The sequence below is a fragment of the Bos indicus x Bos taurus genome, chromosome 6 (assembly GCF_003369695.1).
Source record: "Bos indicus x Bos taurus breed Angus x Brahman F1 hybrid chromosome 6, Bos_hybrid_MaternalHap_v2.0, whole genome shotgun sequence".
Lineage (NCBI taxonomy): Eukaryota > Metazoa > Chordata > Mammalia > Artiodactyla > Bovidae > Bos > Bos indicus x Bos taurus.
The window spans coordinates 19519516-19533578 of NC_040081.1; the positions used below are offsets into that span (position 1 = coordinate 19519516).

Here is a 14063-nt window from a genome sequence, read left to right on the forward strand (position 1 = left end):
TTTCCACTACATCATGCTATGCCTTCCCTGACCAACTTATTTGGAGCTGGAAGGAACCCTTAGAGACCATCTGTTTCAATGAAGAATTTCTGGGTGTCACGCTTAGGTTCACCACTGATTTAAGAGAAGAAGGAATGGAACATGTTCTAGTTACACATAAAGGAGTGACAAGGGAAGGAAGAGACAAAGAGAAATACATCTAATTTTTTTTTTCTTAAACCATTACTATTTACAGAAACTGGTATGAAATCTAATTTCTAAGTACATTTTAAACATATGACCAGAGCGTTTGTAATATAATATATAAAGGATGAATAGATTTATTAGTATATACACTGGATAGATCTGACAACTGTAGAAAGAGCATAAAACATAAACTATGAGTATCTAATAAAGGTTACTGTGCTGGGGGAAAACACCATACTTAATCAACAACTAGTGGAGAACACAGCAAACAAGTGCTTCACTGATTCCCAAAATTCAGTACTGTGGTTCCCTGTAAATACACTGAATTCTAACAAAAGATAAAAGTTGAATTGTAAAAGTATCTATTGGCCTAGGTAATGCACATTCCAAAGTATATGTAAATATTATTGATCCAAATAAATGCTGAAGAATTCAGAGACTATAAATTAAGGGCTTTTCCCTTACTTTTCCTTACTTCAATCAATCTATTTAATACATGTCCTAAAAATTCTAAGTATAACACATCCTATGATGTTAGCCAGTGAAATATAACTGAACAGCCAAGAAACTTCAAACCACGTATCTTTGCTATATGTGGTAGTAAATAAAAGAAATTAATCATCACTCACTCTCAGAATGTCTTTCAACTGGCAGCTTCTAAAAAACAAGGCAAGATTCTAGGCAAAGCTGATTGATTCTTCTCTAAGAAAATATATGTTGATAAAGACACATATATTCTAAAAGAATATATGTTGGTAAAGACAGTAAGCCTATGCCTTATTCATACCCCCAAAACTAAGCTTGTGCTAGATTTATGATTTTACTAGGCATCCTATCCTTGGGGTTGTTTTTCTTTGCTTTGGGTTTTTTTTTTTTTAAGATTAATTTAACATTTAATAGTCTTTTCTTAGTCCAAACCACAGATATAGATGTTGTATTCCCCATTTTACAAAAAGACCAAGTGGCTAATCCAAGGTCATAAATGACGAAGACAAGATTTAATCTCAATCTCTCTGACACCATTATTCTAATTCTCTATGTTCCTTGTCTACTTCTTTCTTTAGATGTGAGGAGCAAACAGGAAGTCACTCCAATCCCAGCTCTCACATTAACTTGCTACGTTCCTCTTCCCCAAGTGCAGCCTCAACTTTTGTATCTACAAAAGGAGAAAGCTAAACTGAATCATCTCTAAATTTGCCTCAACCCAGTCATGCTCTGAGCCACTGCTTCTCAAAGAAGGATTCTTAACCAGATATCTTAGACAGAAGCAAGCTTGGTCTCAACTGATCTCCTGTTTTCCCTCTTTAAAAACTTTCACGTAATATATTATAGGCAATTGGCTTTAAAATTTAAATAACGCTAAGGAGGGAATGACAAAAACAGTTCCTTGTTCTGTACACACTTCACTCAAAGAGAAAATCTGGTGAACAGATAATGCTTTTCAACTCATTGGTTTTCTTTCCTGAAATCCATCTCTGTTTTTCTATACAATAAATGTATATTGCTTCTTTCAAATCAAAACTATAGTGAGGTATCACCTTACTCCAGTCAGAATAGCCATTGTCAAAAAGTCTACAAATAATAAATGCTGGAGAGGGTGTGGATAAAAAGGAACCCTCCTACACAGTTAGTAGGAAAATAAATTGGTGCAGACACTATGGAGAACAGTATGGGGGTTCCTTATAAAACTTAAAATAGAGTTACCATATGATCCAGCACTCCCACTCCTGGGAATATATCCACAGAAAACCATAATTTGAAAAGATACTTGCAGCTCAATTTCCACTGCAGTACTATTTATAATAGCCAAGACATGGAAGCAACTTAAGTGTCCATCAACAGATGCTGCTGCTGCTAAGTCGCTTCAGCCGTGTCCGACTCTGTGTGACCCCATAGATGGCAGCCCCCCAGGCTCCGCCGTCCCTGGGATTCTCCAGGCAAGAACACTGGAGTGGGATGGACAACAAAGATGTGAGATAGGGACTTCCCTGGTGGTCCCGTGGCTAAGACCCCAGTTCCCAATGTAGAGGGCCAGATTCAATCCCTGGTCAGGGAACTAGATCCCACACGCTGCTACTAAGTTCACATGCTGCAACTGAAAGATCCCAGATGCTGCAACGAAGATCAGAGATTTCAAGGGCTGAAACTAAACAAAGACCCAGCACAGCCAAAAAAATAAACATGTTAAAAAAGAAAGAGCTGTCTGCCCTCACAGCTCTTTCTGCAGAGGTTCTGACACCTGAGGGCAATTCTGAAAAACAAAAAAAGAAGATGTAACATAGATATAATATATATATACACACACATTATACATATATATAACATATACATATAACATATAACATAGATATGTTATAATTTATTATATAGATTTAATGTATTATATGATATATGTGATTAATATAATAAAATATTATATACTAATTATACATTATATATTAATATGTATGTATGTGTGTGTATATATATATATATAAATATATATATAAAACATATGGGCTTTCCCGGTAGCTCAGCTGGTAAAGAATCCACCTGCAATGTGGGAGACCTTGGTTTGATCCCTGGGTTGGGAAGATCTCTTGCAGAAGGCAAAGGCTACCCACTTCAGTATTCTGGCTTGGAGAATTCCATGGACTGTATAATCCAAGGGGTTGCAAAGAGTTGGACAGATTGAGCAACTTTCACACATACATATAACATATACATATAATATATAATTATATATGTTATATATATATGACCCCTGATGTGCTACAGTCCATGGGGTTGCAAAGAGTTGGACACACTTAGTGACTGAACAACAACAATGTTATATATAATATATACAGTGGAGTATATACATTGCTTAGCCTTTAAATATGAGATAGCATTTGCAGCAACATGGATGGACCTACAGATTATCATGCTAAGTGGAGAAAGTCAGGCAGAGAAAGACAAATACATGATATTGCTTATACGTGGAATCTAAAAAATATATATATAAATGAATTATTTACAAAACAAAAATACCCACAAACAGAAAACAAACTTACAGTTATGAAGGGAAAAGGAGGGATAAATTAGAAGACTGAGATTAACAGATACACACTACTATATATAAAATAGGTAACCAACAAAGACCTACTGTATAGCACAGGGATCTTTACCCAACATTTTGTAATAATCTATAAGGGAAAAGAATCTGAAAAAGAATATGTGTGTATATATATATATTTACATAAATATATGTATATCTGAATCACTGTGCTATATGCCTGAAACTAACATGACATTGTAAATCAACTATACTGCAATTAAAAAACGTACACTGCTCTTTCGATTTGTAAATATTAGACACCATCTATTGATTTTCTGTTTCAGGAGATAAAGTGGGGTGTTTTTTTTTGCATAATTTATATGCCCTTTCCCTTTGGTCATCCTCTTAATATTACCTCTAAATTTTAGTTAAGTGTTCATGCAGTGTCTTTTATTAATATTTCTTTGTATATTAACCATATGTATAGTTCACTGCTGAGCTAACTATGCTGTAAAATTTTTTCTTCTTAACATCCAAGACTTTCCCTGCACAAAAGTTCTGTAAAATGTTCTATGGTACAATTTTCCACTATGTGAAAATTGTCAAATAATTGGCCTGTTCCATTTTTCTTTCCTGAAGACATCTTTCCTGGGCCTTCTGACCTTTTACTAAAACCTGGATTCACAGCTTTCTAGGCCTAACACCTAGCTCTGTCTGGTCCTGTGATTTTCCTTTGCCATCAGACTAAGCAGTCCCTTCACCCACTCTTGTATTAGATACCACTTATTCCTTTTCACTTTCATGCACTGGAGAAGGAAATGGCAACCCACTCCAGTGTTCTTGTCTGGAGAATCCCAGGGTTAGCGGAGCCTGGTGGCTGCCGTCTATGGGGTCACACAGAGTCAGACACGACTGAAGTGACTTAGCAGCAGCAGCAGCATTCCCTCTTAGTACATCTTTCATCCAGCCAAAGACGGAGAAACCCTGTACAGTCACCAAAAACAAGACAGGGAGCTGACTGTGGCTCAGATCATGAATTCCTTATGGCCAAATTCATATTTAAATTGAAGAAAGTAGGGAAAAGCACTAGACCATTCAGTTCAGTTCAGTTCAGTCACTCAGTCATGTCTGACTCTTTGCGACCCCATGGACTACAGTACGCCGGGCCTCCCTGTCCATCACCAATTCCTAGAGTTTACTCAAACTCATGTCCATTGAGTAGTCTAGTGGTTTTCCCTATTTCTTCAATTTAAGTCTGAATTTGGCAATAAGGAGTTCATGCTCTGAGCCACAGTCAGGTCCTGGTCTTGTTTTTGCTGACTGTATAGAGCTTCTCCATCTTTGGCTGCAAAGAATATAATCAATTTGATTTTAGTATTGACCATCTGGTGATGTCCATGTGTAGACTCTTCTCTTGTGTTGTTGGAAAAGGGCTTTGCTATGACCAGTGTGTTCTCTTGGCAAAACTCTATTAGCCTTTGCTCCGCTTCATTCTGTACTCCAATGCCAAATTTGCCTGTTACTCCAGGTGTTTCTTGACTTCCTACTTTTGCATTCCAGTCCCCTATAATGAAAAGGACATCTTTTTTGGATGTTAGTTCTAGACCATTCAGGTATGACCTAAATCAAATCCCTTACAATTATACAGTGGAAGTGAAAAATAGATTCAAGGGATTAGATTTGATAGACAGAGTGCCTGAAGAACTATGGACTGAGGTTTATGACAATGTACAGGAGGCAGTGATCAAGGCCATCCCCAAGAAAAAGAAATGCAAAAAGGCAAAATGGTTTTCTCAGGAAGGCTTACAAAGAGCTGTAAAAAGAAAAGAGGTGAAAGGCAAAGGAGAAAAGGAAAGATATAAACATTTGAATGCAGACTTCTAAAGAATAGCAAGGAGAGATAAGAAAGCCTTCCTCAGTGATCAATGGAAAAAATAGAGGAAACAATAGAATGGGACTAGAGATCTCTTCAAGAAAATTAGAGATACCAAGGGAACATTTCATGTAAAGATGGGCTCAATAAAGGACAGAAGTGGTATGGACCTAACAGAAGCAGAAGGTATTAAGAAGAGGTGGGAAGAATACACAGAAGAACTGTACAAAAAAGATCTTCATGACCCAGAGAATCATGATGGTGTGATCACTCACCTAGAGCCAGACATCCTGGCATGTGAAGTCAAGTAGGCCTTAGGAAGCATCACCATGAACAAAGCTAGTGGAGGTAATGGAATTCCAGTTGAGCTATTTCAAATCCTAAAAGATGATGCTGTGAAAGTGCTGCACTCAATATGCCAGCAAATTTGGAAAACTTAGCAGTGGCCACAGGACTGGAAAAGGTGAGTTTTCATTCTAATCCCAAGAAAGACAATGCCAAAGAATGCTCAAACTACCATACACCTGCACTCATCTCACACACTAGTAAAGTAATGCTCAAAATTCTCCAAGCCAGGCTTCAACAGTACATGAACCATGAACTTCCAGATGTTCAAGCTGGATTTAGAAAAGGCAGAGGAATCAGAGATCAAATTGCCAACATCCTCTGGATCATGGAAAAAGCAAGAGAGTTCCAGAAAAACATCTACTTCTGCTTTATTGACTATGCCAAAGCCTTTGACTGTATGGATCACAACAAACTGTGGAAAAGTCTTAAAGAGATGGGAATACCAGACCACCTTACCTGCCTCCTGAGAAACCTGTATGCAGGTCAAGAAGCAACAGTTAGAACCAGACATGGAACAATGGATTGGTTCCAAATAAGAAAAGGAGTACGTCAAGGCTGTATATTGTTACCCTGCTTATTTAACTTATATGCAGAGTACATTATGAGAAATGCCAGACAGCATGAAGCACAATTTGGAATCAAGATTGCCAGGAGAAATAGCAATAACCTCAGATATGCAGATGACACCACCCTTATGGCAGAAAGCGAAGAAGAACTAAAGAATCTCTTGGTGAAAGTGAAAGAAGAGAGTTTAAGTTTAATCAGCAGTTTAATTTGGCTTAAAACTCAACATTCAGAAAACTAAGATCATGGCATCTGGTCCCATGACTTCTTGGCAAACAGATGGGGAAACAGTGGAAACACTGACAGACTTTTTGAGTTGGGGGGGGGGGGGCTCCAAAATCACTGCAGATGGTGACTGCAGCCATGAAATTGAAAGACACTTACTCCTTGGAAGAAAAGTTATAACCAACCTAGACAGCATATTAAAAAGCAGAGACATTACTTTGCTGACAAAGGTCCGTCTAGTCTAAGCTATAGTTTTTCCTGTAGTCATGTATGGGTGTGAGAATTGGACTATAAAAAAGCTGAGTGCCGAAGAATTGATGCTTTTGAACTGTAGTGTTGGAGAAGACTCTTGAGAGTCTTTTGGACACCAAAGAGATCCAACCAGTCCATCCTAAAGGAAATCAGTTCTGAATATTCATTGGAAGTACTTTTGCTGAAGCTGAACCTCCAATACTTTGACCACAAGATGCAGAGAACTGACTCATTGGAAAAGACCCTGATGCTGGCAAAGATTGAAGGCAGGAGGAGAAGGGGACGACAGAGGATGAGATGGTTGGATGGTATCACCGACTCAATGTACATGAGTTTGAGTAAACTCTGGGAGTTGGTGATGGACAGGGAGGCCTGGCATGCTGTAGTCCATGGGGTCACAAAGAGTCAGACACAAGTAAGTGACTGAACTGATTCCTTTTTATTATTATTTATTTATTTATTTATTTTTTTAGGATATGATAAGTCCAACTTTTATTTTTTTTTAATTTTATTTTTTAACTTTACAATATTGTATTGGTTTTGCCATATATCGAAATCAATCTGCCACAGGTATACATGTGTTCCCCATCCTGAACACTCCTCCCTCCTCCCTCCCCATACCATCCCTCTGGGTCGTCCCAGTGCACCAGCCCCAAGCATCCAGCATCGTGCATCAAACCTGGACTGGTGACTCATTTCATATATGATATTATACATATTTCAATGCCATTCTCCCAAATCATCCCACCCTTTCCCTCTCCCACAGAGTCCAAAAGACTGTTCTATACATAAGTGTCTCTTTTGCTGTCTCGTATACATGGTTATTGTTACCATCTTTCTAAATTCCTTATATATGCGTTAGTATACTGTATTGGTGTTTTTCTTTCTGGCTTACTTCACTCTGTATAATAGGCTCCAGTTCCATCCACCTCATTAGAACTGATTCAAATGTATTCTTTTTAATGGCTGAGTAATACTCCATTGTGTATATGTACCATAGCTTTCTTAATCATTCATCTGCTGATGGACATCTAGGTTGCTTCCATGTCCTGGCTACTATAAACAGTGCTGTGATGAACATTGGGGTACACGTGGCTCTTTCAATTCTGGTTTCCTCAGTGTGTATGCCCAGCAGTGGGATTGCTGGATCATAAGGCAGTTCTATTTCCAGTTTCTTAAGGAATCTCCACACTGTTCTCCATAGTGGCTGTACTAGTTTGCATTCCCACCAACAGTGTAAGAGGGTTCCCTTTTCTCCACACCCTCTCTAGCATTTATTGCTTGTAGACTTTTGGATCGCAGCCATTCTGACTGGCGTGAAATGGTACCTCATAGTGGTTTTGATTTGCATTTCTCTGATAATGAGTGATGTTGAGCATCTTTTCATGTGTTTGTTAGCCATCTGTATGTCTTCTTTGGAGAAATGTCTATTTAGTTCTTTGGCCCATTTTTTGATTGGGTCATTTATTTTTCTGGAGTTGAGCTGTAGGAGTTGCTTGTATATTTTTGAGATGAGTTGTTTGTCAGTTGCTTCATTTGCTATTATTTTCTCCCATTCTGAAGGCTGTCTTTTCACCTTGCTTATAGTTTCCTTTGATGTGCAGAAGCTTTTAAGTTTAATTAGGTCCCATTTGTTTATTTTTGCTTTTATTTCCAATATTCTGGGAGGTGGGTCATAGAGGATCCTGCTGTGATGTATGTCGGAGAGTGTTTTGCCTATGTTCTCCTCTAGGAGTTTTATAGTTTCTGGTCTTACATTTAGATCTTTAATCCATTTTGAGTTTATTTTTGTGTATGGTGTTAGAAAGTGCTCTAGTTTCATTCTTTTACAAGTGGTTGACCAGTTTTCCCAGCACCACTTGTTAAAGAGATTGTCTTTAATCCATTGTACATTCTTGCCTCCTTTGTCAAAGATAAGGTGTCCATATGTGTATTTTGTTCCATTGATCTATATTTGTCTTTGTGCCAGTACCATACTGTCTTGATGACTGTGGCTTTGTAGTAGAGCCTGAAGTCAGGTAGGTTGATTCCTCTAGTTCCATTCTTCTTTCTCAAGATAGCTTTGGCTATTTGAGGTTATTTGTAATTCCATAGAAATTGTGAAATTATTTGTTCTAGCTCTGTGAAGAATACCATTGGTAGCTTGATAGGGATTGCATTGAATCTATAAATTGCTTTGAGTAGTATACTGATTTTCACTATATTGATTCTTCCAATCCATGAACATGGTATATTTCTCCATCTATTAGTGTCCTCTTTGATTTCTTTCACCAGTGTTTTATAGTTTTCTATATATAGGTCTTTAGTTTCTTTAGGTAGATATATTCCTAAATATTTTATTCTTTCCATTGCAATGGTGAATGGAATTGTTTCCTTAATTTCTCTATTTTCTCATTATTAGTGTATAGGAATGCAAGGGATTTCTGTGTGTTGATTTTATATCCTGCAACTTTACTATAATCATTGATTAGTTCTAGTAATTTTCTGGTGGAGTCTTTAGAGTTTTCTATGTAGAGGATCATGTCATCTGCAAACAGGGAGAGTTTTACTTCTTCTTTTCCAATTTGGATTCCTTTTATTTCTTTTTCTGCTCTGATTGCTGTGGCCAAAACTTCCAAAACTATGTTGAATAGTAATGGTGAAAGTGGGCACCCTTGTCTTGTTCCTGACTTTAGGGGAAATGCTTTCAATTTTTCACCATTGAGGATAATATTTGCTGTGGGTTTATCATATATAGCTTTTATTATGTTGAGGTATGTTCCTTCTATTCCTGCTTTCTGGAGAGTTTTTATCATAAATGGATGTTGAATTTTGTCAAATGCTTTCTCTGCATCTATTGAGATAATCATATGGCTTTTATTTTTCAATTTGTTAATGTGGTGTATTACATTGATTGATTTGTGGATATTGAAGAATCCTTGCATCCCTGGGATAAAGCCCAACTTGGTCATGGTGTATGATCTTTTTAATGTGTTGTTGGATTCTGATTGCTAGAATTTTGTTAAGGATTTTTGCATCTATGTTCATCAGTGATATTGGCCTGTAGTTTTCTTTTTTTGTGGGATCTTTGTCAGGTTTTGGTATTAGGGTGATGGTGGCCTCATAGAATGAGTTTGGAAGTTTACTTTCCTCTGCAATTTTCTGGAAGAGTTTGAGTAGGATAGGTGTTAGCTATTCTCTAAATTTTTGGTAGAATTCAGCTGTGAAGCTGTCTGGACCTGGGCTTTTGTTTGCTGGAAGATTTTTGATTACAGTTTCAATTTCTGTGCTTGTGATGGGTCTGTTAAGATTTTCTATTTCTTCCTGGTCCAGTTTTGGAAAGTTGTACTTTTCTAAGAATTTGTCCATTTCTTCCATGTTGTCCATTTTATTGGCATATAATTGCTGATAGTAGTCTCTTATGATCCTTTGTATTTCTGTGTTGTCTTATTTTGGTGAAACACATCTTCTACATAGTTTCCTGATGTACATTTTCTTGAGATCTTGACATTTTCTTTATTACTTGCATACATGATTGTTGATTGGTTGGGCATAACATTTTAGGTTGGAAAGTGTCTTTTAGAATTTTGAAGGCATTGCTTCACTGTCTTCTAGCTTTCCATGTGGCTATTAAGAAGTGTGATGGCATTTTGATTTCAAATTTTCTGTTTGTGACCTATTTGTTTTTTCTCTTTGGAAACTGTCAGGAACTTCTTTTTATCACAACAGTCTTCCCCTTCCCCCGCCCCCCAACAATGTGCCTTGCTTTTGGTCATTTATTTAAGTGGGCTTTGTCAGATAAGAGAAACATATTTTTCATTACTTACACATTTTCTTATGTTAATTCTTTGATATTTTTCTCTCCATCATTTTATCTGTTTTCTATATCTGGTTCTCCTATTATTGACGTATTGGATTCATAGACTAAACCTCTATTGGAAAAAAATGCTTCTTTCACAGTCCCTATCATTTTTTTGTCCTGTTTTTTCAAATGATGTCCTATACTTCATGTTTTAGATTTTCCACTTGCTTTTTATTTGAGCTAGCATGTTTTATTCTTTCTTGTTCTCTGATGGTTCACTTCTTTTTCATTTTACCTTTGTTTCATTCATGCAGTATCTTCTCTGAGCTCTCCTTGAATAAAAAGGAGATGCTTTGTCATGGTTTTTGCTTTGATCTCCTCTATTTTGGAAGTTTTCCACACTTGATATTCCTCAGTTGCCTGTTCATACAAGAGTGAATCTCTAAAAAGTTGATGGAGGTTTGAGTGAAAGGCTTGAAGGTAAACTTCCTTAGTGACTGTGTAATCAGGTGGTCAGCTGTTTTTTTCTTTTTTTTTTTTAATTATAGCTATAGTATTTTCTCTGGGGATTGTTCTGATTCTGTAGAGGAGGCTCTTTTAACCTCTTTGATTAAGGAGATGATTCTAGCTTCTGAAGGAATCCTGGAATTACAACGAGTAAGTGGCCACTCTGAGACTTTAGCACAAGTTAAATTCAATTTTAAAATGCATTCTCTTAACCAATATGTTTCCTCGGAGTAGGAAATGGCAACCCACTCCAGTATTCTTGCCTGGAAAATTCTTGCCTGGACAGAGAAGCCTGGTGGGCTACAGTCCATGGGGCTGCAAAGAGTTGGGCACGATGAGTGAGCATGGATGCACAGAACAATTATGTTAATAAAAATTTCTCTGTTTACCATTATAACTAACATTTCATGTCATTAACAAATCATTACAAATATCATGTTAATGAAAAGTTTCAAAGCTCCTATATGATGTGGGCTCCTCACAGAAGTCTTACAGTCAATGAGTAATATTTTTAAAATCCTTGCAAATACTAAGAACAAGAACAGAATATCATTGTTGTTCAAGTTGAAATGCATTTGGTTACTAGAGACTTTGAATGTTTCTAATAAGCTTATTAGATATTTGTATTTCTAAGCAAATACATTTCTCAAATAAACACAAGGGAAAGTCAGAAACTACAAATGCTCTTTGGAATATGGTGTTACCTCACTGATTCTGGTTACAAGGGCGAAGCACAGCCCTTGGGGTGATGGAAGACCTTGTTGAAAGACCTAAAAGTATTTAGATTTGTTTTCTTCCATTATTTCAAGTCACACTAGTTTTACAAAGTTAGTAAATCTATTCATTTTTGCCTGATACAGGTCATTGTATTAATGGAGATAAGACAAATAATAAGTATTTCAATTCTTACATATAATTGATTTGTTTGACGTTTCTAAAGATAGTTGGTTTGAGGACTTTAAAAATCTCCCTTTAAAATCTTATTTACAGCATTGATTTTTATGTCCAGAGAAAAATAGCAAAAGAAAAGGCATTTACTAAGCAAAGATAAACACTAACTAAGCCCTTATTTTGGAGAAGGAAATGGCAACCCACTCCAGTATTCTTGCCTAGAGAATCCTGTGGACAGAGGAGCCTGGTAGGCTGCTGTCCATAGGGTCGCACAGAGTCGGACATGACTGAAGCAACTTAGCATGCATGCATGCATTAAGAAGGAAATGGCAACCCACTCCAGTGTTCTTGTCTGGAGAATCCCAGGGACAGAGGAGCCTGGTGGGCTGCTGTCTATGGGGTCGCACAGAGTTAGACACGACTGAAGTGACTTAGCAGCAGCAGCAGCAAACCCTTATTTGAAATACCACAAAACTGAATTAATAGAGCTTTACTACATTCCCAATACCTGGTTATTCTGATTTCCTCTCTAGCTACAGTGTTTTCACTAGAGTCTATTTCATATAAAAGAGCCACTGATGCATTTGGTTTGATTTATCTACTGACAATACTTCAATTAATCCTCCTAGGCAAATTATATTCTTAAATCTAATTTTGGTTTAATCCTCCAAGTAATTTTAATTTATTTTCCATATATCTTGACAAAGGTAATTATGAAAGAAAAAAAAAACCATTATGGGTATATTATTATGAGATATAGAGAAAAATGTCACTTCCCAAAAGACATATACTTTGCTAGTTGGTGTTAGTGAATTACATGACCTTGAAAGGTATAAGAATGTGCCAGAATGATTTATCACCTACAAGCCATGGAAGGGTAAAGAGATACATGGTTGATCGGCTAGGAATTTTGTGATTTGAGAGGTGAGTAAATGCTACCTTATACACTCTTCCTGGTGTACTGGTAACATGGGCATTGGTTTAATGGCCTGTTTTAGGGAGAAGCTTTATCTTCCACCTCAACATTTATGTAAAATTTAGGTGGTACATAAATATATATTTAATTTGAACTTGCTGTATCAGATATCTATATTTTCCTGAATATCCTTCCTAACAGGTTTCTTAAAAGTTTACTTCTCTTTCCATAAGCTTTGCTTGAGATAACCAATCTGTATTATATCCACAAAGGAAACACATTGCATTCTTTTCAGGCTATATAACAATAAGTCTCACAATTTTACAGAAGTTGATATTTAAGAAATGAATTTCACTGACTGAACAAAAATCAAAAGTACTATGAAAGGTCTGGACTTCTAAGATTGGACAAGAATTTCAACTAGACAAGCCCATTGTATATGCTATGTGACCATATCCAGTTGGGAATGCAAGTTAGCACAACCTTCCTGTAAAGTGATTAGGCAAAGGAATCAAAAGTCTTAATTGATACATCATTAGACACATATAATAAATAACAAGTATAATAACAATAGAAAAGGAACATGATTAATGAGTAGGGAAAGTATTTATGACAATTTCAGGTAAAGCAGGATCTCAAGGTGTATGTAAATATGCATTTGTTTGTGTGTATAAATACACAAAGACCAAAGGGTTTTGATAGTATTATCTCTCACTAGCAGAAATACTGGTGATTCTTCCTTATATTATTATGTAGCTTTCTACATCAAGCATTTAGTACTCTAAAAATAAGGAAAAACATTCAAAACAGATACAAGAACAGCAGCAATGCTAACATCTTATTGAAACTCAAATCCCACCAGAGTGTACAACCCTGGATTTAAATGAACTGACACAATCACATTATCTTTGGTCTTCTAGTGGTATCAAACAACAACAATCTGATTTGAAGGTTTCAAAAACATCACCGATACATTTTATACTAGAAGCTCAGAATACATGAAAATATCAAATCCTTGCTAAAGAAAGAATTATCTGAAAGCAACTCAAGTATTTGCAGCTTATTTTTTTTCAATTGGAGTATAGTTGATTTAAATCTGTTAGTTTCAGGTGTTCAGCAAAATGAATTAGTTACACATATAAACAAACTCTATTATATTCTCTGTTTTTCTTTCACTACCTTCTAAAAATGTAGAATAAACCAAGGGAAGTCATCTTCATTAGAATTCATTCAATTAGTGACTATTTTTAAAGTACTTGCCATGTGTCAAACATTTTTTCAGGCACTGGGGATCTTGCAGTGAAGAAAATAAAGTTCCTGTCTGGTAGAGGAACAAATATTATCTTTACCATATAATAATAAAATGCTGTGAATGAAGTAATATTCATTAATAAGGTATACTACTTTATAGACAGTAGAAAACAAAAGTTATAAATTTCTTGTTTAGCAAAGAAAATAAATGTATCTCCTTTATTTACTCTAGGACATTTCATTTCTCTTATTT

General features: G+C 36.3%; 1 protein-coding gene across 4 annotated transcripts in view; it reads right to left on the bottom strand.

Moving 5' to 3' along the window:
• Nucleotides 1–14063, bottom strand: part of GSTCD (glutathione S-transferase C-terminal domain containing) — a 151707-nt gene that overhangs the window by 15770 nt on the left and 121874 nt on the right. Inside the window, exon 9 of one of the 4 annotated variants that reach the window (XM_027543907.1) lies at nucleotides 12065–13880. The exons of the other annotated variants lie outside the window; for them this stretch is intronic. Within the exon in view, the coding sequence (XP_027399708.1) occupies nucleotides 13794–13880 (87 nt within the window). The 3' untranslated portion in view covers nucleotides 12065–13793. Of the gene's footprint in view, nucleotides 1–12064; nucleotides 13881–14063 lie in introns of those variants that run through there. 4 annotated transcript variants of the gene reach the window in all.